The 23,059-nt window shown below is 58.5% G+C and overlaps 9 protein-coding genes across 9 annotated transcripts; 7 read left to right on the top strand and 2 right to left on the bottom strand.

Moving 5' to 3' along the window:
• Positions 1-30: 30 nt before the first annotated feature.
• Positions 31-1,391, bottom strand: SLS55_009214 (uncharacterized protein; the record flags this gene model as incomplete). Its single annotated transcript, XM_066780617.1, has 5 exons — positions 31-330; positions 398-1,047; positions 1,098-1,211; positions 1,262-1,294; positions 1,352-1,391. The coding sequence occupies 5 exons, from the start codon at positions 1,389-1,391 to the stop codon at positions 31-33; spliced, it is 1,137 nt and encodes a 378-aa protein (XP_066628563.1).
• Positions 1,392-1,771: 380 nt separating this feature from the next.
• On the top strand, positions 1,772-2,593 carry SLS55_009213 (uncharacterized protein; the record flags this gene model as incomplete). Its single annotated transcript, XM_066780616.1, has 3 exons — positions 1,772-1,977; positions 2,055-2,150; positions 2,245-2,593. The coding sequence occupies 3 exons, from the start codon at positions 1,772-1,774 to the stop codon at positions 2,591-2,593; spliced, it is 651 nt and encodes a 216-aa protein (XP_066628562.1).
• A 1,195-nt stretch (positions 2,594-3,788) lies between these two features.
• Positions 3,789-5,093, top strand: SLS55_009212 (uncharacterized protein; the record flags this gene model as incomplete). Its single annotated transcript, XM_066780615.1, has 2 exons — positions 3,789-3,795; positions 3,829-5,093. The coding sequence occupies 2 exons, from the start codon at positions 3,789-3,791 to the stop codon at positions 5,091-5,093; spliced, it is 1,272 nt and encodes a 423-aa protein (XP_066628561.1).
• Positions 5,094-7,035: 1,942 nt separating this feature from the next.
• On the top strand, positions 7,036-7,736 carry SLS55_009211 (uncharacterized protein; the record flags this gene model as incomplete). Its single annotated transcript, XM_066780614.1, has 2 exons — positions 7,036-7,251; positions 7,356-7,736. 2 exons carry the CDS (start codon positions 7,036-7,038, stop codon positions 7,734-7,736), a joined length of 597 nt encoding a protein of 198 aa, XP_066628560.1.
• Positions 7,737-7,960: 224 nt separating this feature from the next.
• GPD1 (glycerol-3-phosphate dehydrogenase) lies at positions 7,961-10,021 on the top strand (the record flags this gene model as incomplete). Its single annotated transcript, XM_066780613.1, has 3 exons — positions 7,961-7,965; positions 8,757-9,883; positions 9,960-10,021. The coding sequence occupies 3 exons, from the start codon at positions 7,961-7,963 to the stop codon at positions 10,019-10,021; spliced, it is 1,194 nt and encodes a 397-aa protein (XP_066628559.1).
• A 1,351-nt stretch (positions 10,022-11,372) lies between these two features.
• Positions 11,373-12,109, top strand: SLS55_009209 (uncharacterized protein; the record flags this gene model as incomplete). The annotated part of the gene is made up of 3 exons (XM_066780612.1): positions 11,373-11,525; positions 11,785-11,830; positions 11,910-12,109. The coding sequence occupies 3 exons, from the start codon at positions 11,373-11,375 to the stop codon at positions 12,107-12,109; spliced, it is 399 nt and encodes a 132-aa protein (XP_066628558.1).
• A 556-nt stretch (positions 12,110-12,665) lies between these two features.
• On the top strand, positions 12,666-13,537 carry SLS55_009208 (uncharacterized protein; the record flags this gene model as incomplete). Its single annotated transcript, XM_066780611.1, has 2 exons — positions 12,666-12,902; positions 12,971-13,537. 2 exons carry the CDS (start codon positions 12,666-12,668, stop codon positions 13,535-13,537), a joined length of 804 nt encoding a protein of 267 aa, XP_066628557.1.
• A 4,282-nt stretch (positions 13,538-17,819) lies between these two features.
• Positions 17,820-18,514, bottom strand: SLS55_009207 (uncharacterized protein; the record flags this gene model as incomplete). Its single annotated transcript, XM_066780610.1, has 2 exons — positions 17,820-18,128; positions 18,335-18,514. The coding sequence occupies 2 exons, from the start codon at positions 18,512-18,514 to the stop codon at positions 17,820-17,822; spliced, it is 489 nt and encodes a 162-aa protein (XP_066628556.1).
• Positions 18,515-19,127: 613 nt separating this feature from the next.
• SLS55_009206 (uncharacterized protein) lies at positions 19,128-21,609 on the top strand (the record flags this gene model as incomplete). Its single annotated transcript, XM_066780609.1, has 4 exons — positions 19,128-19,212; positions 19,315-19,640; positions 19,692-20,252; positions 20,302-21,609. 4 exons carry the CDS (start codon positions 19,128-19,130, stop codon positions 21,607-21,609), a joined length of 2,280 nt encoding a protein of 759 aa, XP_066628555.1.
• Positions 21,610-23,059: the final 1,450 nt, after the last annotated feature.

Here is a 23,059-nt window from a genome sequence, read left to right as displayed (position 1 = left end):
TGGTGTGCTCTTTATGCCCCTGCTGCTATTTCAAGGAAGCTTATCGATGCTGTCTGCAGCCCCGTTGCTTGCATCCCCGCCGCCCCTCACCTTGTAGCCTTTCGCTTCCTGGATGCTATCACGCCAACCGAATGGGTCATCAAGCTTACCGCGCTGAATGCCCTGGAGGCTGGCGAGCAACTTGACACAGAGCGGGCCAGGCTCGTCTCCCTTGACGTATTCGAACTTGTCGTTGGTGGATCGCCTAGCAATCGACTTGATTGGCACAAGTGCAGCAGCCGTTCCTGCAGCCAAAACCTCGGTGAAGCTTGGCAGCTCGTCATAGGGCACCTGCACGGTGGACGTCAGCACTGCAGGTTCAACCTTGACGCCAAGACGCAGAGGCTGATTGACTCACCGGTCGGCACTCGACGTTCCAGCCGAACGACTTTGCCAGCTGGAAAGCGCTGTCGGAGGTGACGCTCTTGATAACATTCTTGCTGTCGGGCACCACGAGCGTGATGTTGTCGCCGTTCTGCTTGATGCCAATGAAACCCGAGGTCGAGAACTCGTCGATGACGCTACGCGTTTGACTATCGAGATGAAGCGTAATTCCAAATCCCTCAGACCGAGCCTTGTCGCTGTGCCTCAGAACGGGTGCATAGTTGCCTCCGACCTTCGCGGAGCCGGTACCGTGGGGAGCGGCACGGTCGAAGTCCTCCAGAATAAGGCAATCCACCGGGTGGACACCGTGGTATACTCCAGTAGGCATCACGTATACGCAGAACGTGTACTCCTCCGGCGGCGATAGCCCGAGCTGTGCGCTCGAGCCGAACAGAAGCGGACGGATGTACATTGCAGCGCCCGTCTCGTGCGGAGGGACGTAGCCGGCGTTGAGAGATACGGCAAGGCGGCAGGCCTTTACAAACAAGTCCTGAGGCACCTCGGGAACGGAGATGTAAGAGGCCGAGTGCTGCATGCGATCCGCATTCATGTTCGGACGGAATATGTAGATTTCCTTGTCGCCGGGACCGCGGAAGGCCTTCATGCCCTCGTAGCACTGTTGGCCTAGCCCCTGCGTCAGACGTATGGCTGAATGTGCGAAGAGCGCGACGCACCATAATTGAGGCCAGGCGCCATGCCGTGGATGCGGAGGTAGGGATCTTCGACAAACTCGGGGTCGGTCCATTGGCCGGTTTTCTTGCTGTAATGCGATTCAATGTGGCCGTTCACTGTTGCGGGGGTCAGGAAAGCCAGCTTGCAGGATGGTGGGAGCGCAGACCTTCGCGGACCTTGAAGCCAATGTCGGTCCAGTCTGCAATGACGCATCGTCAGCAACGGCGGAGCGGACGGGGTACGGCCGGAGGCGTACCAATGGTGTTGACGGGGGGCGGGGGGAAGATGGGAGCCATTGTCGGGGCGGTAGACTGTGGGCAAACGGGCGTTGAGTTGCAGACGGTGGAAGGTTTGTTTTGAGGTGTTCCTGCAGTGGGCGAGATCGGCGCGGAGTGGCGGGGCGGCAAGCGGGTCGCTAGGTAGGTACCTGGCAGTGGGGTGAGGCCACAAGGCGACGACGGGGCCACCTTACCCTTACCTGAGCTTGCACTGCTTGGCGCCCCTTGTCCATTTCATCACGCCTCGGTCGCACGTTCATGTGCAAGCTCTCCCCGGCCCGGTCCCTATCCATCTCGACATGATACCACGCGCCCAACAATAGTCTTTGTTCTCCCTGTCCTCATAAACTCGCCCTCGGCCTGCACACCCCATTCGCCGCTGCCAGCACCGATTCACAATGCCTCTAGGACCGACCCGCCGCCTCATACTGCTGCTCATCCTGGGAGCTGGCATTTGCTCCGTCTTGTACATCTCCTCCTTCCGACCACCGATCACTAGCCGCCCGGGAGGCATCGTCAATCCCGCCCAAGCACCCCATGACATCGGCAGCGCAACCTTAACCGGACCCGCCATTGCTCCCAAGCTTGGAAATGAAACGGCAAAGTAGGAGCTCTTGACTCTGGGCACACCCCGGTCATACAGGAAGGAGATGTGACTTGCTGATCATCGGACGCATCCAGGGCGGAGCTAGGCAACGCCGCGTGGAAGCTCCTGCATACGACCTTTGCGCGCTTCCCCGACAACCCCACCCCCGACGAGCAGGTTGCGTTGAAGTCGTACATACATTTGTTCCAGCGCCTGTACCCATGGTAATATGCATCTGACTTGTCCAGCTTGGCGTGATGCGGCCGGCTGACGGGTCCTTCGCAGCGGCGAATGCGCCCAGCACTTTTCAAAAATCCTCGAGAAATTCCCGCCTCAGGTGTCGTCACGCTCGGCGGCGGCGGCGTGGGGCTGTCACGTTCACAACGAGGTCAACCAGCGGCTAAACAAGGACATCTTCGACTGCTCGAAGATTGGAGACTTCTACGATTGCGGATGCGCCGACACCGAGGAGGATGAGGAGAGCGACAAGAAGGACAGCAAAGTGAGCGCCCACGAAAAGCCGGACATGCCAGCGGATAGAGTTGAGAAGCTGAGCGGCGATAACGGGAGGGAAGTTGATCTAGTAGGCATCCTGAACGGCGAGAAACCGCTTGAGCTGGAGAAGGAGGGGTGAGTGCACCGTTCAGGCCGTCCCATCAACCTCGCCGAGGAAGCTAACTAGGCGCACGTGGATGGCACAGGTGGACGAACGGCGGTTGATCAAGCAATTACGACCGACCATGTCTCACTCTCGTATGACCTGCCTGGGCATGCCATAATGCCCCGGGCACCTGGTCTCTGGACTCTAGGTCACAGAAGGCGTTATCCGACCATGGCGCATGGGGGATGGGTGTCACAAATGGAGTTGGTGGTGCACGGTAATGCTCATTGAGGTTCGCACGCTTGCAACTGTGCGTTCGCTGACAGGGCCATGGCACATGCGAAGTACGAGTCGGGTCGCTCGCGACGTGCCTAGGCGTTGAGCAGAGCCAAATGTGCACGTTCGCACGCAGATGATTCCGTTTGAGGATGCAAGGTAGACACTTTCACCGAGGTCCTCTGGCAGCAGCTGTAGGCGGTCTTAGTCAACCATGCTTGCAAGAAACCATTGCCTGGCGCTAGACTCAACCATTTGCCGTCCTGTTGTCAACGTGAGTCCTCTGCGAAGCCGGGCATCGGCGGGGGCGGCAAGCTGAGGGTGTGGTCGCTCACAGCTGGACCCGGCCGGGGCTCATGACAACGGACTCTTCGTGCGTGTGACCGATTCCGTGCCTGGCGCTGTCTGCACGGCGGACCCCCGTCACGCAGGGTTTGGGGAGTGGCGCGGGCGCTAAAAGACGGATTCGCGACGGCCGCGCAAAACTACAATCTCAAACTCGCACGAAACCTTTCCCACGCCGCTCAACCACGCTCTGGAATCTTTGCCGTCTCTTTTTGAGGCTTTCGCCGGTACGGCTCCAGCCGCGAATACCTCTTCTTCGCGCCAGCCTGCCCCGAGGCGCCTCGAACACGCGCTTTGTTTACCGTTTTCTCAACATTACCTGGCCCGGCATGGTTTCATTCTCTTGCGAGGTACCGCTCCGCCCCGGAAGTGCTTGTGCGCGCCTCTTCAGTGCGAGTAGCTGACTGTCGCGCTCCCTCTGTAGGGCTGCGGTGATGTTCTTACCAAGAAAAAGCTCGACGGCCATCGCAACCAGTGCTGGGGTGCGTCCTTCACTTGTATCGACTGCATGACACATTTCCAAGGGACTTCCTACCGCGCGCATACCGTACGTCCCTCGTTTTAGAATCCTCCCTTGCAGCAGGCCAGACCTTGTTGCTAGCTCGGCATGCTTCGTCGCTTCGGCTCCACGACGACAACAACTCCAGCACCGGCAACATCACTCCGTTCCACGTTCGCACACTTGCACAATACAATGCTGACTCTCCATCCCCGACAGAGCTGTATCAGCGAGGCGCAGAAATACCAGGGAAAGCTTTACAAGGAGAAGAAGCCGAAGGGACAGCAGCAGTCGAACAACTCGCAGGCGCTGGTACCACACAAATCCACCCTGGAGGACGCCCCCGATGCAGACTCCGGCGCTGTTGCCGTTGTCGATGCGCCGCCAAAGGCCCCGAGTCCACCTCCCGCGGTCAACGTGTTTGACTTTCTCGTTAGTGACGCAACCCCGAACGCTTCGAAGGTATCATTGGCGCCTGTGGACGAGTCACGAATGATCGAGGACGGCCGGGAATACATTCAAAATATGCCAGGAGCATTCGATAGCGCTGACGTTGGTGGTGTCCAGGAGAACGGTCACTCGTATGGCTCAGGACCTTTACAGCCGTCAATGGGACGCTGCGAAAACTTCAATGAAGACCCTTTTACTCCCGCCCCCAAGCATGGACGCAACAAAGACAAGGACCAAAGCGCGGGGAAGAAATCGGACAAGAAGCGCAAGCGGCAGACTGTGAACGAGTTGGATATGTCAGTAGTGAAGTCTCAGCAGGAGCAGGATGCTACAATGACGGATGCGCCGCCAATGCTGCACACTGGGCTCACTGGGGGCCTCAACAAGATGCTGAGCCATACCGAATATCCGCCCAGCCCAGACTATTCGGGTGACGCCGGAGACAACTCGCCTTCAAGCCCGATCAAGAGGAAAAAGCACTCGAAGGCGGAGAAGGAGAGGGGAAGGAAACGCGACTCTAGCACCCGCAAGATGTCCGACTCGACCGAACCCAGCCGCGGATCGAAACGCGAGAAGGACTCGGAAAAGGAACGCAGACGACCTCGGGAGATCGTCAGGGTCAGGCGCCGTCGGACTTCCTCATCTTCTCCTGAGCGAGAGCATCGCAAGGCCAAGCCGTTAAAGGCCATCGAGTACCATCTTGAGGGCAAGGCAGGCGGAGAAGCAAGTGCTCTCGTTCTGCATAGCCAATCACGCCCCGAGCTTTTACTCTCGTACGTCAACAAGGGACCGGAATCGGAACGCGGCCTTAGCCTAAACAAGGCGCTCAAGAGGTACCATCGCGACAGGCTCGAGAGGTGGGGCCACGGCGTTAGCAAGCAAGAGGAGGAGAAGGAGCTATGGAAGTCGATCCGATTGAAGAGAAACGACAGGGGTGAGATTGTGCTTTTCACGGAGTCTTGATTTTCAATTTTCGGTGGTCTTAGCTCACACGCCTCTACACTCTGTATGATCTCATGCCAGGACTTGCACAATGCGGGGTTCCTATTTCTAGCAAGAGACTGCTTAATTCGACTCCTTTTCGCCGGCTCCCTTTCAGCCCACGGCCACGGCATTCCACTAGGAAAGGGGAGGCGTCTGTCAAGCCCGAAGATGTGGCCTCCTCAGCCTATAGAATATTACACCGTGCGAAATCCGATGACCAAGCTCGTGCTATTGGCTCGGCTTTGGGCTGATACCAGACCTATGCGTCTCGGCAAGAGCACGCCGTCCCAGGGCGATATCCGAAGGCACGTACTTCGATATGTGCGTGATCGCCTCCAGGGGCCGGCGTTAAGGCGAGGAACATGCCGCGCAGAAATGCATAGGGCAACAAACCCTCGTGAGAGGTAGGGTGGAGAAGCTGTCGTGGGCGTCGTGACACCCTCCACAGGTCGCGTCGTGAGGCCGCGTGCCACCGCGTCAGCTCCCGCGCTGGACTTCGCGCCAACGCCTTCCGCTCGGCAGTAACCCGGTCATCTAGCGGCAGTCTAACCGGCTATAGTAAGAAACCCATGGCCGGCACAGGCGGCGTTTGGGTTCCGTGCGGAGCGGCAGGACGTCGGCAGCGGCCGTGAGTGGCCGGTCTGGGCTGGCCCACGCGTTGAAACAGCAGATGGAGGGGAAAAGGACGCAGCGCGGAAATAATTATGGTGGGCTGCGGTAGACGGGTGGACGGGCAGCTGCCGCGGCCTCAGCAGCTGGCAACCGCGCCGGCGGTACGGGCGACCCCACCGCATGAGTTTCTGGCGGTGATGGCTCTCTCGCGACAGTGCGCTCGACTGATCAGAGATCGCCTCCGCCGCGACCCACTGCTGGCTTCCGCTTCGCCCGTCCCTCGCCGGCGCTGAAATATTGCCCGAGGTCTTGCACGCGAAGCGCGAGGGGCGAGCGTCGGGCTTGATGCAATGGGCGCAATCAGCCCGAAGGCAGGGGAGCTGGGTGAGGCACGAACCGTTGCACCTGACCAGGAGAGGCCAACGGCGTGCCAATCTATCTGCTGAGAGCGTTCAATCTGAGGGAGGCGGGTTGCTTGTCCCCTGCAACCGCCGCGCTGAGTCGGTTGTCGTCGATTTTGCCTGCGTACGGCCCCCCATTGGCTGCGCAGAGTGGCCGCTGCTGCGTAGCTGATAGTCGAGTCGAGCCGAGCCGACGGGCTCGTACAGTTACGCCGTGACGCCGAAAGAGTGCGCCGCGCAATGACGCCGGCCCCGTCCGCGCTGTCTGAGACGAGGCCAAGCGGGCAGGCGCATGGGGGAGGTCGAAAGGGAGCGGCCAGCACAGACTCACCACCTCCTGCCGGGTGCAGAAAGGGCCGCGGCGGTGGCAACAGCACAGCGCAGTGCAGCTCGGTATCGCGGTAGGCACGGCTAGTGCCACGGGCAGGCATAGCGTGCGCTCGTCCTGCTGTTCCAGTGCTGGCTGCCCACCCGCCTCGCAGCGCGCTTTCTCGACTTATCGCGCGCGCCGCTTCCATGTTGCGCCTTGGCCGCCCCGCTAGCTCTTTCTGATCTGTGATGCTTTCTTGTTTGCACCCGCCGTCCCCGGGGAGATTGAAGCCGTCCGGAACTCATTTAAGCAGCCCACCCCGGCGCGTGTCAACAGATTCTTCTACTTCTCTCTCCACCACCACCAGTCCATCCGCACTCTCAGCCGCCTGCCCGCCACAGCTTGCTGTTGCTCCGCGCGTCTAGCATCTTCAATCGCAGGTCTGTCATTCCCTTCCCGCCCCCGTCGCCACGACGCCACGACACCTTGCTTCGTCACCTGCTAACCTCTCCTCCCGACCGTAGGCATTGATTATCGCTGTTGCAACATATCTTCTCCGCACCGCTCCAGTTACCCACGCAATCCACCAGCCGTCACGATGCGCTTCACCACCTTTTCTCTCGTCGCCGTCTCGGCCCTCTCCGGCTTTGCCGCCGCCCAGAGCAGCGCCAGCTCGGCTTCCGCCACGGCTGCGTCCACTGTTTCGGAGCCCAGCAGTGTCCCCGCGGCTGACCGCAACACGTGGTGCCGTGCTCAGCTGCAGTCATGCCCGACCCTCTGTGGCGGCAGCACCTCGAACAACACCTGCGATATTGTAAGTCTTCGAAGGCTAGCCGCGCGTGCTCGGCCCACCAGGTGGCCCAAGGGCCCAGAACGCCGATCGTGAGCCGGGATTGCTGACCGCATCTTTCTGATCAGAACACTCTCACCTACAACTGCACTTGCGACCCGGTCATCGCCAACTTCAACGTGTCCGACTTCGAGCAGACGCTGCCGTCGCTTGAGTGCCAGTACGCCGTCGCACAGTGCACCTCCAACCACCCCGACGACGCCGTTGGCCAGGCTGCCTGCCAGTCGGTTGTTTGCGGATCGAAGAACGTCACGTCTCAAGTCAGTGCCTCGAGCAGCTCTTCGGCCTCGGCCACGCCTTCGTCGACCAGTGGTGCGTCAGGTAGCGCATCCGGCTCGAGTGCCGCCGCGACGACCACGGCGGCCAGCGCCGGTATCGCTCTTGCCAAGACGTACGGCTCCGGCGCGCTGGTCGCTGGTCTGCTGGCGGCTTTCGGTTTCGCCCTGTAGGTGGATGAGGCATGAGATGGTGAGAGTTGGGTCGTATGCCAGACGGCCGGTTACGGGTGGAGGTGTTTGGTCTTCTTTTTAATTCCCCATGTTTTTGCAAAAGCAACGAGTGGTGTTACACGTAGGTAATGAAGATACGGAGCACATTGTTTCCTTGAAGCGTATTTTAGCATCCTCAATTGACTGTGTCCCCGGTCTTGTGGCGGTTCCTGGGTGTCCTGGTGATGATGTAGCGATCGCAATCAAGCTTTGCGCGGCCGCGGTCCCGGTAGCGGGCGGGTGGCAGCAGCAGGCGGCGGCGCGCGCCCAACGGATCCGCCAGGTGATGTTTCCTCCGCATTAGGCATGTCGCGGAGTCTGCTGATCTCGAGCAGCGCATCCCCCAACCTGATTGGCGTTGACCGTGGGTTCCCCTGGCAGCCGCGGATCCTCGCCCTCACCGCCGCCGTCGGACGAAGGTCCGTTCACGTGCAAAGCGTTCACGGCCGAAAAAAATTGGCAGCCGACGTATCGATAAGAAGTTCCCTGCTACCTACCTACCAGCCCTGTGCCCGGGCAACGTCACTCCTGTTCAACCGTTCCAGGAGCCAGCCTTCAACGGATTTAGCACCCCAATCCTCACGCCAACAGCTCTTGGCCACCGCACCTGCCTGCCCGCACGTTAATGTTCAGAGCCCTACCACTATTGCTCTCTACCTCCATACCGCGCGGGTCCTAACAGCGCACACGACCAGGTCTCTCCCGGCTTCCTCAGGCTTGGCTGCCGCCAAACGTCGCCTGCGGTCTCTCTCCGCCCACCTGTCGACCTCGGCATCCGCCCCCGCAGCTCCTGCGCCCAACCATCATTTCCGCCCGCGAACAACCATGGCGACTCTGGGCAGCGCGACCAAGAAGCACAAGGTGACGATCGTGGGATCGGGAAACTGGTGGGCCGCTCCTGGTTCCTCCAGCGCCCTGCTATCAGAGCGAAGCAGACGTACAATTGGCTGACGTTAGCAATCTCGCGATTCCGCGCCGCAGGGGCACCACCATGGCCAAGATTGTCGCCGAGAATGTCAAGGCGCACCCGCAGCTTTTCGAGGAGGAGGTCCAGATGTGGGTCTACGAGGAGGAAGTGGTCATCGACAAGAAGTCGCGGCACTACGACGCCAGCAACTCGCTGTGCCAGGGTGCGCAGAAGCTTTCCAAGGTGATCAACGACCTGCATGAGAACGTGAAGTACCTACCCAACATCACACTACCAGCCAACGTCATTGCGAACCCATCGCTGGACGCCGCAGCGCGCGACAGCACTCTCCTGGTCTTCGTCATCCCGCACCAGTTCATCGCGCGCATCTGCGATCGGCTCAAGGGCAAGATCCTCCCGTACGCACGCGGCATCAGCTGCACCAAGGGTGTCGATGTGTCGGACAAGGGCATCCAGCTCTTCTCCGAATCCATCGGCCAACGCCTGGGCATCTACTGCGGCGCGCTGTCGGGCGCCAACATCGCAACCGAAATCGCGCAGGAGAAGTACTCGGAGACGACGGTGGCGTACGATCCGCCACCGATCGACTCGAGGCAGCCGTCGCCCACGCCCTCGCCGTCCGAGTCCACGACCGACCTCGTTGCTCCCAACAACGGGTCTCCTGGCGAGGGTTCCGTGGTCCTCCGCCCTCTTCCCATCGACTACCCGGCGCTAAGCCACGAGAACGTTAAGAAGCTGTTCCACCGGCCCTACTTCCACGTGCGCATGGTCTCGGATGTGGCGGGCGTTTCCCTTGGTGGTGCGTTGAAGAACGTGGTCGCGCTTGCGGCTGGTTTCGTGGATGGCCTGGGATGGGGAGACAACGCAAAGGCTGCTGTAATGCGCGTGGGCCTGCTGGAGATGGTCAAGTTTGGCACCAACTTCTTCTCGTCGAGCTGCCGGACGTCGACCTTCACCGAGGAGAGCTGCGGTATGGCCGACGTGGTGACTAGCTGCATGGGTGGTCGTAATTTCCGTTGCGCGAAGCTTGCGATCGAGCGGGGCATGAGCGTCGAGGACGTCGAGAAGGCGGAGTTGAACGGCCAGAAACTGCAGGGTACCAGCACGGCGTACGAGGTGCACTCATTCCTGAAGGGCCAAGACATGGTGGATGAGTTCCCTCTCTTCACGGCTGTCTACAGTAAGTTCCCCTGCCCCCTTTCCACGAGCTCTGGGCGCTTGCGGTATGGTGACAGTTGACTTACACGAGGATGCAGATATCCTCGAGGGCAACGTAAAGGCCGAGGACATCCCTGATCTGATTGAGCCGAAGGACTAGACGCGGAAGGGCCAGGGCCGGAGGCGGAGTTCCGAAAGCGGTCCGAAGATACCGGTGAGTGGCTCAGTGCTGGGAAATTTGCGCGAAGCACAAGAACACTGCAAGGTTAGAGGAAGGACGTGCGCTGTATATCCTAGACGAAGACATCTCCTAGACCGAATGACTGAAGTACTGCCTTCCCATGGTTCCCCTGCTCTCGACGGAAGCGAATCAGCGCGACTGTTTGACGAGCATACATTGGAGGGGTCGAGACAAGAAGAGGTGTCGACGATGCACAGGAAAGCAGCAGATATTATATAAGAAGGGCTTTCGGCCACACGTTGGCGGTTAAATCATGGGCACGCCAGACATCATCCGGAGGAAAATGGCGGATGCAGAGGCGGCGGAGTTAAGCACACATTGGATGGCAAAGGGGTGTGCTTTCGAGGTAAGCAGGCCAAGCACAGGACTGGCTTAGCGGATTCAAGCCGGGGAGAGAGAAGGAGGGAGGAGAAATTTGATGCTTGTGTGTGAGTGGAGCTGAGCTCAGCTGATTGCCCACCGCCTGTGTCGGGGCGGCAATGGACCGACGCATGGGGCAAACACGCCCGAGCCGCCCCCCACGACGCCCCCGCGTTTCTCTTCCGCACTCCAGTCTCACGGCGGGGCGTCCCGTCCTTCTGTCCGAGCCATACCGGCCGGCTGCTGACTGCGTCGTCACCCACTGCTCGGCATCGACCTCGGGTAAAGCGCAGTCGCAGCCCGGGCGTCGATGGAGCGGCGGCCGTCATGTCATCATCCGGCGGTGCCAAGCGCTCGACTAGCAAGCCTCCGTCGTCAACTCTCCTCCCCGCTTGCACGCCGTCCAACCCCAGACGCGCGGGCCAGCTAGCGCGCCCGCCGAGCAGCGGGTTTCCTCTCCTCCACGACTCCGCAGCCATCTGTGGGGATCGTTACTCGCTGTCCTCACATCTTCTGCCGGCTCGAGCAACAACCTACCGGGTGCGCGTGATAACGACCTCCCACTGCTCGCTGCTCCTCCTTCCCACCCCACGCCCCCCCCCCCCGGCTCCCACTGCATGCCCTTTTTGTCATGCCGCATCCCCTGTGGAGCCCACTTCCTCTGCTCTTGCTGGACCACGTCCAATAGCACGACCCGTCACTGCCCCAGGGAAACGGTTTCCAGCCTGCCCGTTGTATTAATCCACGACAACCCTCCCCACCGTTTCCCTTCGCCTCTGTCCTCCGCGCCACCGGTGCCTTTGATCTCGACCAGCTGCCCTCTCCGCACCTCGTCGCTTCGGTGGGCATTTCCACTAAGCGCAACTGCTTTCCTTCGAAGCTGGAGGCCAGAGCGATTACTCCCGAAAACATGCCTGGCGCCGCGAAGCCGCCCAGCATTCCGTCCGACGACGAGAAAAAGCTTGGTGTTGAGCCTGGCGAGTTCGAGCCAGCCACCGTCGCCGTTGATGGCTTGCCTCCGGACCCCGACGCCGGCTTGAGCGACGAGGAACGTGCTGCTATCGTACGTACCTTTTGTCTCCACCTCCTACTGCTCTGTTTTTGCTGTTCTAGCCCGATCAAAGAGTGCTGACCAGATGTACAATGGCGCAGGATCGTAAATTGCTATGGAAGCTAGACCTGAAATTGATCCCTTGGGTATGCACACATGCCCGACTTGTTGCGCGAGTGTTTCAGGGCGTCATTGCTCGTCGCGTACCTGACTACCGCTCGGGGACTTGCTGTGCTGCTGTACCCTTTGTAACTGACATTCGGACTTGTAGCTGTCTTTCCTTTACCTGATTTCCTTCCTTGACCGCACAAACATCGGTAAGCGTTTATTGCAAACCCTCGCCCGTCAGATCGGAATCGGTGCGGACAACGCTAACCCCGATGCCGTCGCTGATAGGGAACGCAAAGATCGACGGGCTCCAGGATGACCTGGGCATGACCAACGGCCAGTACAATGCCTCGCTATCCATCTTCTTCATCTCGTACTCGCTTGCCGAGCCCCTTACCAATGTCCTGTTGAAACGCATGCGGCCAAGCGTCTTCCTGCCCACCATCATGTTCCTGTGGGGGATTTGTATGACAGCGATGGGACTGTAAGACTACCTCTTGTTCTCATCAGTGCTTCACTTCCCACGTCTTCATTCAGGAAGATGTCTCATCTAGCTGCCACCCATCCATATCTACGCGCTCCGAAGTGGAGAAGAGACTAGAAGATACCAACATACTAGAGAGTTTTTGCTGCATGGCAGCAATGTCACGGCCACCCACTGCATGGAACCGATCGAACAATAGCTAATACCCGCTCTTTAGGGTTCATAATTTTGCGGGACTCGCTACCGCCCGCTTTTTCCTTGGTCTGGCCGAGGCTGGTCTCTTTCCCGGCATAAACTACTATTTAAGCTGTTTTTATCGGAGAGCTGAACTTGGAGTTCGTGCTGCCATCTTTTTCTCAGCCGCCGCGCTGGCTGGCTCTTTCGGTGGACTGCTAGCTGCTGCGATAGCGCAGATGGGAGGCGTTGGTGGAAAGCCCGGTTGGGCGTGGATCTTCATTCTTGAAGTAAGTCGTTGTCGTGTGTTCTGTGAGCACGCAGAACCCGGCTCACATTTGCACTAGGGGCTAGCTACGATTCTAGTAGGGGGCCTTTCGTTTTGGATGGTGCACGACTTTCCCGACGACGCCAAGTTTCTATCGCCGGAAGACCGAGCGCGCGTGATCCGGCGGCTCAAGGCGGACAAGCAGAGCAGCGCGGAGCACGAGGAGTTTAAGATGGATTACTTTTGGGCATCCGTCATGGACTGGAAGACCTACGCGTTTGCCATCATCTATATGGGATGCGACGGCGCTCTGTACGCCTTTTCGCTCTTCCTACCAACCATCATCAATGAGCTGGTGCGTCGACACTTTCTACCCGCAGCCACATGGGTCGATGCCGCTAACAGTGAGCTCATGATAAACAGGGCTACGCCAGCACAACGGCCAATCTCCTTTCTGTACCGCCCTACGCGGTAGCAGCTATCCTCACCGTCGCCGTCGGCTGGCTGGCAGATCGCACTCGCTTGCGCGGCTACTGCAATATCGGTATCTCCTTTCTCGGAATCATAGGATTCAGCATGCTGCTGGGCTCGACGTCACCCGCCGTGAAGTATGCGGGCACTTTCCTGGGCGCGGCAGGCATCTATCCGTGCATCTCCAACACCATATCGTGGGCGTCCAATAACGTCGAGGGCGTCTACAAGCGCGGCATCACTATCGGCTTCGTTATCGGATGGGGCAACCTTAACGGCGTCGTCAGCAGTAACATATACAGGCAGCAGGATCGCCCTCGCTACCTCGTCGGCCACGGCGTCGTGCTTGCTTACCTTGTCGCCTTTTTGCTCCTAGGTAGCATCGCCACGCATATCGCCCTGCGCCGCGAGAACTCCCGCAGGCGCCGTGGCGACCGCGACATCTGGGTCGAGGGTAAGGGCGACGAGGAGATTGAGCTGTTGGGAGATATGAGGCCGGATTTCATGTACGTTTTGTGAACGGAAGGTACCACTCGCGTGCATTGAAGCAGCTGTTCATTGGGTATATCGACACGTGAAGTAGGTGTTTATCATATATGCTTTGGGACGTACATCTGCATTTAAACAAACTTTATGACTGCTCACGCACGGAAATGGGAGGCCAAATCTCCCACAATTCACACTTGTGGGATTGACGATCTATCTCCCAAGAGAAATCAAACGTGGTATGATGTCCGCCTGAAACGCTGACGACATTGAGATAAGTGAGTGTCAACATGGGTTGCATTAGAGTCAAAATAGATAGATATGCGTGCTAGCAAGGCGAGCTCGCCATCAGCGCTATTTGTAGGACGACATAAACCAGAATGCGCGACGATTTACGATTGCTGGAGACAACGGGTGGCTGCATTACCTTCGTCCGACGCTTCCTCACCCTCCGCCGCCGTTATCTTCGCACCCGCACCATCCTAAATCTTTGCAAACCCCGCCGGCATAGCCGGCGCTAAATGCACATGATTCCTTTCCCTCGGCTTGAGGCCGCCATCAGTAAGAATGGTGGATTAAGTAGTAGTAGTCGTGCCGTGGACGTAGAGGGAGAGCAAGCCTTCCGCTTCGAATGCGAGGGGCGTAGGGAGGCTTTCGCTGGCAACGGAGAGATGTTGCGACCTTGCTTGGCACGGATGAGGAAGGTGGAGGAGCTGGGGTCGGCGTCGGGGTCGGCGTCGCTTATAGCGCAGGATGTTGGTGCCGCGGGATTTGCGAACGAGTCGGATGGCGCTTCGTGGCTACGGATAAGGGCGGCATTGTTTGTCGTCTGTAGTGGCAATGGCGCGGAATTTGAAGCTATATGACGTCAGTATGGGTAGCACATGCAAGATCATGTCTGATTAGGCATGGTAGGGGTGAGCACAAGGAACAAGCCCGCAGGGTAGGTGTTAAGTAAGTCAGTGTAACCGTCAACATACCAACCCATCACCGAAGTGTAGCCTCCCACCTCAAGCTTTAACCCCTCGTCCTCAGCGTAATGCTGTCAGATGCTACTATTTTTCCTCGACACGTACACGTCTCTTGGCAGCGGGCGGCTTCGTCTACCGCCTCTGCCTCTTCCTCTACCGCTGCAAGAGAACATGTTGCGGCCTGCTGTGGCTGCTACCACACGAGAAGATCCAGTCCATGCCGCGTCGATCAGGCTGCCGTTTCCAATGATAAGTAGAAGAGCTACACAGAGATCTTTGGTCCTTTCGGAAGGTGGAGGACTCCTACCGCAAAGTGCTAAACCAAATAATGCTTACCCTGGCTGACCAGAAACTGCTTACCTCACAGGCATCGCCGTGATAGTCAGCGGCTGCGTCCGCGCGGCCAACGAGGAAATCTTCAACAGCGACTGGCCCTACGTCACCCGCCTCTTCAAAACCATTTCTACCTAATCATATCCATACCCGAGCAGCGTACGTCATCTTCAGCGAGGGCGCGAAGTCTGACGGCGTCGACTACAAGCTGGGCAGCGGCTATCTCGCGCTCTTCTGGACCCTAAACGGGGTCGCAGCCCTACTTCTCCTCTACCCCTTCTGGATCGCCATCATCAACATCTACGGCGACCTTAAAGCGGCGTGTGAGAGAGAAGATCGGCAGCATGTGGCATTCCGACCGCCGCTGGCTGCCAACCTACTAGCTACGCTCGGCTTACCACTGCCTGGACGGGCACGGACGACGGAAGCACCACCTGCGATGGCGGCTGGAGAAGCGCACCAAGCGGGTTTTCTAGTACCTGCTCCTGGGCTCCACCCGCACCGCCTTCTTTCTTCTTCGTGTCGCTGGCGGACTTACTCGCGCAAAAGACGACCCAACGTCCCGGAACGGTACCGGGACGGGCTGTGCGATCTCACGACCACCGGCGCCGGATGCTGGGGTTTCGGCAAGCTCCTGCCCGTGTTTCTGCTTTGCCAACCACTGCTGTCCGGTATGGTGGCGTACTGCGGTATGTCGGCAGAAAAATTGTCGAAAAAGTGACTTTTGCTGTAACTGATTCCCGATGATTCCTCGGTGTGCGATGCAGACGTGTTTAAGCCCGCGGGAAGCTCCGAAGCCTCCGCTGCCTCCCACCTATCAATTGCTGCCAGAGCATGACGTACACGAGCATTCGCGAGAGTCGGACGATAAGGATGTCGAGCTGGAAAGCATGCACTCTCTGGAAAAGGCGTAGGTAAGAGCGGACGTAGTAGTGGATAAGCCGTCTAGCGCCGTCTTCTTGATTTCGTTAATTGAAGTTCTTGCATGCGGGTTTTCCCCTTCTCAAGCCAGCACGGCAGGTGACAAAAGAAACTACTCACCCACCCACATCTGCCTTGCATAGATGCCGCATCATCATATTGATATTCGACTACCCATCCCATGTCGAATCTTTCTATGCGGCAGATGCGGGCGGGCAATGTCTTTTCACCCGCCGTGCCAGTCTCCCAATCCGAAATAGACATCTCCACAAACTTGCCTCGCCCAACCGCACACCCTCCGATCAAACCGCCTCCGAAGCCCCACCCCTCCGTCCATCCTTCCACCCACCCCTGCCCCTTCCGTCTCCGCCTCGGCCACCCCTCCCACCCCTTCCACCACCGCCCGCAGCCCCATCCCCCCTCATCGCCTCCACCCCGCCATCCCCCACGACGACCCCATCCCTCACCACCACCCTCCCCGCCTTACGATCCTCCACCCTCTCGAAAAACTCGACGCCTAGCAAACCGCCCCTCTCCTTATCACCCTCAGTCAAAACGACCCCGTTCGCGCTCAGCCAAAACGGCACGCCCGCCTCCAACGCCTTGCGCAGATCGACGTAGACCAGCACGCGCGACGAGTTGCGCATGCCCGAAATAACGGGCGGCGGTTGCACCGTCTTCTCCTCTTTAGCAGCAGTAACATCGCCGCCGTCCTCCTCAACCCTCGCAAAACCCTCAGGCAGCCCCGCCGCCAGGTGCACATGGTTTCTCCCCATGGGCCTGAGGCCGCCCGCGGCGAGGATCGCGGGCCACGCGGCGGCGGTGGTGCCGTGCACGCAGAGCGGCGGAAGGTCGCTCGTCGAGGGCGTTAGGGGCGTGAGGAGCCCCTCGCTGGCGACCGAGGACATGCTGTGGCCCTGGTTGGCGCGGATGAGAAAGGCGGAGGGGTCGTCGGAGAAGTCATTGGCGGGGTTGGCGGGATCTGGTGTGGCGGTGGTGTCGGAGATGGGGATGAGGGAGAAGCGTTGCTTGTCGTTTGTCGAAACGATGGCGCGGATTTCCGGGAAGGTGACTTTAAGCGATTTCATGGTGTTGGTTTGGAGCTTTTTAGGAGGGTGTTAGTAAGGAGGCGGAAGACAGCAGCGCCGCCGAAAGAACCAACAGCGCACGATCCGGCAAACGAGGTGGAAGTAAAAGCAGAATCAACAAGGAAAAGGCCATCAAACATACCAATTCCCCCACCGACACATACCCCCCGGCCCCTAGCTTCAACCCTTCATCCTCGGCCGAATGCCGCAGTATCCTGCTCATCTTCTTCGATACCTGCACGTCCCTCGATAGCGGGCCGCCGCCCCTTCCTCCACCTCTGCCTCTTCCTCTACCACCGCCACGAGAAGAAGACATGTTACGGCCTGCTAAGAAGACCACTGCTGCTGCTGCGCGGAAAGGTGCGAGTCGGAGAATGATGGCGGTGGAATATGAAGATGTCTGGATGTGTGTTACGTGATGGATTTGGTGTGTGGCGATGGGGGAAGAAAATTCTGTGGCGGTTGGTTAACGTCAGGTGGTGAAGTCGGGTGAGACAGTATGGTAATGTAGTGTGATGTTCTGCAGGAGGTGAGTGGATCGAGGGCTTGATCGCGTTCTGAGGCGCGGGAGGAAGTGACGTTGGGAGCGCGGAGTTTTAGAAGTTGTTGCTGTTCGAGTTTGGAGGACGTCGGTCGCACTTGCGCCGCATGACTCATGCAAGCTTAGTCGGAGTGCGCTGCGGTCGCGGAACAGGTCAAAGTCCACGCGGCACCATACCGCGGCATATGCTAACGACGTTGGCCTGAAGGACGTCTTGGAGCGCAGTGAATGCATCGGTGTTTCTTGATAGGGAGCTGGAAGCAAGGGTGCAGACATTGTCGGCATGGAAAGGAAGGTCAGGCCGGAGCTGAGGTACATGGCTTCAGCAGCCACAGGATGCTGTTTCAGACGGGATGCCGCAGCCTCTCGAGGCGGTCGGGGCGCAGGGTGGCCGGGCCCCGATGTAATCGTAGGTCAGCTTCGGGCCGGGGCCTGTGCGAGAGCTTGTCCCCTGCTCGGTTTCACCACAGCACTTGGACCAGCCTCCTTGCGGACCACAGCAGGGCCAAGATGCCCAAGGTCCAGGCAACGCCCAAAGCGAGCATGATCCTCCCCCGCATCTCAAAGGCTTCCATGAACTCCAGCCTTGCAACCTTGCGGTGCTTCTTGCCGATGAACCACCGCTTGTCTGCCCGCTTGCCTCTGTCCAGGTCGGCCTGGCCGTTGAAGCCAGGAATACCGCCGTCCGACCCTTGGGCCTTGCCGGCGTTGGCGTCTTGCCATGTCGAGTTGGTCGGGTTCTGGTACGGGTACGGCTGAGGATCCAGCCACTGCCATGGCGAGAAGTACGTCAACCACGACGAGCCGCGTGGTGCAGGGTGCTCAGCCAGACGATATGCACGGCTGCGGCGGTCGACGAGGAAGAGCGAAATGATGAACGAGGCAAACAGGAACGGCGTCAGGACAAGCTGGTGGTGCCGCAGGTCAGCAGATGGCGCCTGGCTCCGGGCCTGATCGGGGGTGCAGCGGTACCGACCTTTCTGAGGGCAGATTCATCGTCCTTGCTCTGCGATGCAAAGGACTCCGGCGAGCCTGGAGAGGCGAGCGGAGACGGAAGGGGAGTGCTGGCGAGTTCGCGGAAGGGGTCGGGTTTCCGCTTCCGCTGCTTCGGCGGGGTTGGCGGAGGCGAGGAAGCGGGCGGCGACGGGGCTGGCATGAGCGCACCTGGGAATTGGGGTGCAGCGAGGCGTTTGAAGCGGGCAGCAAGCCAGTGCAGACTCTTTTGTTGCGCCGTGCTGAAGCTGGCGAGCGCTCTGGAACGCGGATCGGCGCGGCTGCCTCGACGTCATCGGGGCTCGCGCATCACTGCCGCCGCCGTATCGATAAGTACCTACCAACGCGAATACGTGTCGCGCTCGCACGGGAGGTCCGACGCGTCCGAACGCGAGCCGAGCTCAAACCCGAGCGTGAAGGCTGCTGCAAGCTCAACAAAGAGGCGGCAGCGGCTGCGTCGTTGACAGGCTGCCCCGTGGCCAGCCCGGTGGACGAGACGGGAGGCGGAAATAGGCGGGCTGACTCACCTTTGCGTCCGGACGAAACGCACCGGACGAAACCACGGACGAAGTCGCAACGCCTCATCCACCCGTCGCTCGCGCTGCCGCCTCCGTCTTACCTCCCGTTTCTCCCCCCTCCGCCGCACCTTTCCTGTCCCTCCTATCGGTTTCCGTTCCTTCGCCGTTTGCAGTAGAGGCCGTTGGATATAGTCCACCCGCTCCGGAGACGTCACGGTCAAGCGCCGCACATCGCGAGCCTCCCCGGTGCTCAACACCATGACCCGCTCTTCGTCCGAAGCCGGCGTCCGCGACGGCGGCGTCCGCAAGAGGATGCGCAAGGGCACTCATAGCTGCTTCGAATGTACGTCTCCCCGAGCAAGGGAGCGAGCGGTGGCTTTTCGTCCCCGTGCCGATCCAGATGCTCCATTCGTCTAGTTTCGCATCGACTGACTTGTATCGCAAGGCCGCCGGCGCAAGATTCGCTGCATCTCCAGCGACGAGCATCCCGGCGAGTGCACCGAGTGCTTCGCCCGCGGGTCGCGCTGCATCGACCAAGAGAACGCCGATCCAGATGCAATCGTCGACAACAGGAAGAACCTCCGCGAGCGCGTCGCCAAGCTCGAGGCTCTCATCGAGTCGCTCCTCGACGACCGTTCGGCTGCCGGTGCCGCCGAGACGTTGAGGCGACTGGGCGCGGACGTCCTCCCGCGAACCCCCCACTCCGATGCCTCCTCAGGCCTTGCCGGTCAGACCAAGGCCCCCCTCATGGCCATGTTTGACAATGAAGCCGTGCGTCTCCTCTCGTCCGCTCCGATTCCGTGCCTGCTGACCCTCTCCTAGTTGGGCCGAGCACAGCCCTCGCAGCCCACCGCTGACCCTGCCAGAAAGCCGGGTCCTCCCGTGCCCGTGGCCCCTACGGCCCAGGTCTACGACATCGGCAGCGTACAGCTGTCGTGTGAGTGCGATGACATTGGTATTCCCAAGGTCAAGAAGTCCAAGGAGAAGCGCACCCGTGACATGCTTCTGACGCTCCTCCCCTCCAAGGACGTGGTCGAGAAGGCTGTCACAACCAACGATGACTGGTGGCGCGTTTGGCGTCACAAGCTGGGAGGCACTGCTCGTGGCAGGACCCTGCAGCACTTCGCTATGCAGACCCTCGACAGGGGAAGCCCCGCTGAGGTGGGCGTCTTGCTCTTGTGCATAGGCGTGGCTCTGGATCTCGAGAACCTCAACAATTCGCTGGCGATGGTCGACGCGTTGATCATATCAGACGACGAATATGCAGCAACGGTCGAGGGCATGGAGTGCGCCATATTGGTGTCCAAATGTTACTCGGAGATTGGCCAGCCGCGCAGAGCCTGGCTTGCCGCCAGGAAGGGTCTGACATATGCACAGCTCATGGTAAGTCACACCCACCTCTTGAGCCTGCGGCGCTGATGGAAGAACCCAGGGCCTCCACCGAAGCCATGCAACCAATGAGACATGGGATAGCGTGTGGTGGAGCCTGTATCAGACAGATCGCTTTCTAAGCTTGCTGCTCGGCCTCCCTTACGGCGTCGCCGACGCCCACTGCGACATGAATTACTTTGGCAAGGACAAAGACGCCGACGGGCAGCGTGACTTCATGCAGAAACTGTCGGTCTTGGCTGGCAAGGTCATCGACCGTACCCAAGGTGTTCACGAGCTGTCACTCGGCGCTGCGCTCGAGCTCGACCAGGAGCTTGATACAATGGTCGACTCTATGCCCGCAGGATGGTGGGACACCCAGTCACAGCTCCTACACGCCATCGACCCCGTCCAAACCGTGACCTTGCGCGAGAGGCTTCTGGCCCAAATATGCTTCCAACAACTTCGAGTATACCTGCATCTGCCATTCATGCTCCGATCTGCCTCGGTTCCCAACTCAGCAAAGTTCGAATACAGCCGTACCACGTGCTACAGCGCTTCTCGAGAGCTTCTAACACTGTATCATTTCCTCCGAGGCGGAAACGGCGAGCCGCTATACGAGTGCAAGGTCATCGACTTCCTCGGCTTCACCGCCGCAGTGCTGATCATGCTGGGCCTCCTCGGGTATTCGCGGCTCCACAATGCCAATGGCGCCGCGGGTTATCAAAACCAGAACATCCTCACAGAAGAGCAAGACTGGCGGCTGATCGAGATGACGATGGATATCTTCGGCCGCGCTTCCAATGAGAAAGGCGGCAAAGTAGCAGCCCAAAGCCTGAAGGTGATGCAGCAGCTGTCCAGCGTGAGGAACCGGGACGTGGCGGGCGAGGACACGGAGTGCACCCAGAGGATCGTGATCCCGTACTTCGGTGCCATTACAATCCGCAGGGGCAGGAATTTCGGCGATACGTCCAGCAAAAAGAGCACCGCGGCCGTAAGGACCACCGACACTAGCAAGGTCTCATCGTCTGCAGCAGTCCCAGGGGTTACGGCATCTGCGCATAGCATGTCTCCCCCGTCGACCATCCACCAACCTCCTTACCTTCCTTCACCTTGTACCTCCCAGAACCAGCACTCCAACTCAAGCTCTGTGAATGGCGACCCGAACGGCCTCAACAATCCTTACATCGCATACGACCCCTTCCTGTTCCCCGGTGCCGTTGATCCACAAGCATGGGCGGCGGGAGAGGATGGCCTGGAGAGTCTGATGAGTGGTAGCCATGGCGGACCGTGGCAGAGTCTCGTATCCAACATGGATATAGACCAAGATTGGGCATGGTACATGGGTGGAGCGCAGGCAGGGGGCATATAGTTACCGGAGCAGCAAGTGATGCCGACGAGTCCAATTATACTTTGAGCAGGTCGGACGTAGCGTTTGCGGCCAACATTCTGCACAGTTCGATTCTACGTGGAATGGTGCCATCTCAGTTCTGATGGAAACAAGTGTTTCTACTCCGTCGATTACGTGTTCCCTTAAGCGCCCGGCTCGTAATCGGCGGAAGTAGTAAGTAGGTTTCCCGCGGACGCGTCGCGGAGGCTCTAGATACTTTCTAGGGGGTAACCGATGATCATCGATAGCTACCGAACTAAACCTGTCCTCCGCCTAGTCGTCGCGACAGCAACCACCTAGAATGACTGCCAACGACTAGCAACCCCGAATATAAGCTTAGCAGACCGCGGCCGGCGGTATTACCACAACGCTCGAAGCTTCGCTTATACTAAACGCCTTAGTGCCTACATTCTTATCGAAGTTATCGCTGCCGCTTTAAACCCGGCCGACTATAAGATCGCTAAGATAAACATCGTCTTTAAGCCTTTCTTTCGTAGCGGTCTATACTAGCCGGGCATTAACTTCTACTACCGCGTCGTCGCTGTCTACTTCGTCGCTACTGCTAGTTTAAAGCTCGTCCAGCCCGATACGCTCGTATTTAGTACTATACCCTATGCCCTAACGCTACTTAAATATAGAAGCCTTTCTTAGTTTACTATCGATACTACGAGCTAATACATACTAGTTTCCGTGTCACGCCTCTACACTGACATAGGACTAAGGGTAGACTATAAGCCTTCCGGGTGAGAACTAAGCGCCGAAAGCCGGGTTAACTATTTTTTCTTTTATTTCTTAGTTAGCTGGTTGCGGCTATATAAGTCTACTAACCTTTTCTTTCTCTTCTTCTTTTTCTTTAGCTTAGAAACTTCGTTAATTTATACTTAAATTAAACTTCGTTCTTTGCAGGTCGTAACATCCCGCCGATATTTCTTTAGACGATGCGGCCTACGTCGGCATTAAAGGTTCTTTCGCCGTCGGCACGCTTAGTAGAACGGCGTTACCTCCGATCGTAAGGTCTTTATTAACGGCGGTAGCGGCGGTGTTAATACTATATCTTTATTATTTAGGTCGCTAAGGCCCTAGGCGCCGCCTCCGTTATTACGACCTACTATACCGCTAATACCGACCTCTATTACTTACTCGGCGCAGACGAAGTACTTAATTATTATACTATAGACGAAATAATATATATTACGTTTAGATCTACGCGAATATATTAGTTATCGGGTTAAAAAGTATTATAAATAAAAGGTTAACGCTACGCTAGCTTAAAAAAGAAGAGAAAATAAATCTAAGTAAAATAAAAATAATATCTAGATTTTTTATACAAATTATTTTTTGCAAAAAATCACTTTTTGCGCTCGAACATTTGCGCGACCCCGCCAACCCCAAATGGGTCCGGTGGGTATATGAAAAGAGAGGGCAGCAGCCT

Source organism: Diplodia seriata (genome assembly GCF_021436955.1).
Source record: "Diplodia seriata strain FDS-637 chromosome Unknown scaffold_10, whole genome shotgun sequence".
Classification (NCBI taxonomy): domain Eukaryota; kingdom Fungi; phylum Ascomycota; class Dothideomycetes; order Botryosphaeriales; family Botryosphaeriaceae; genus Diplodia; species Diplodia seriata.
Note: the sequence above shows the minus strand (reverse complement) of the source record. Positions and strands in the feature narration are given on the sequence as shown.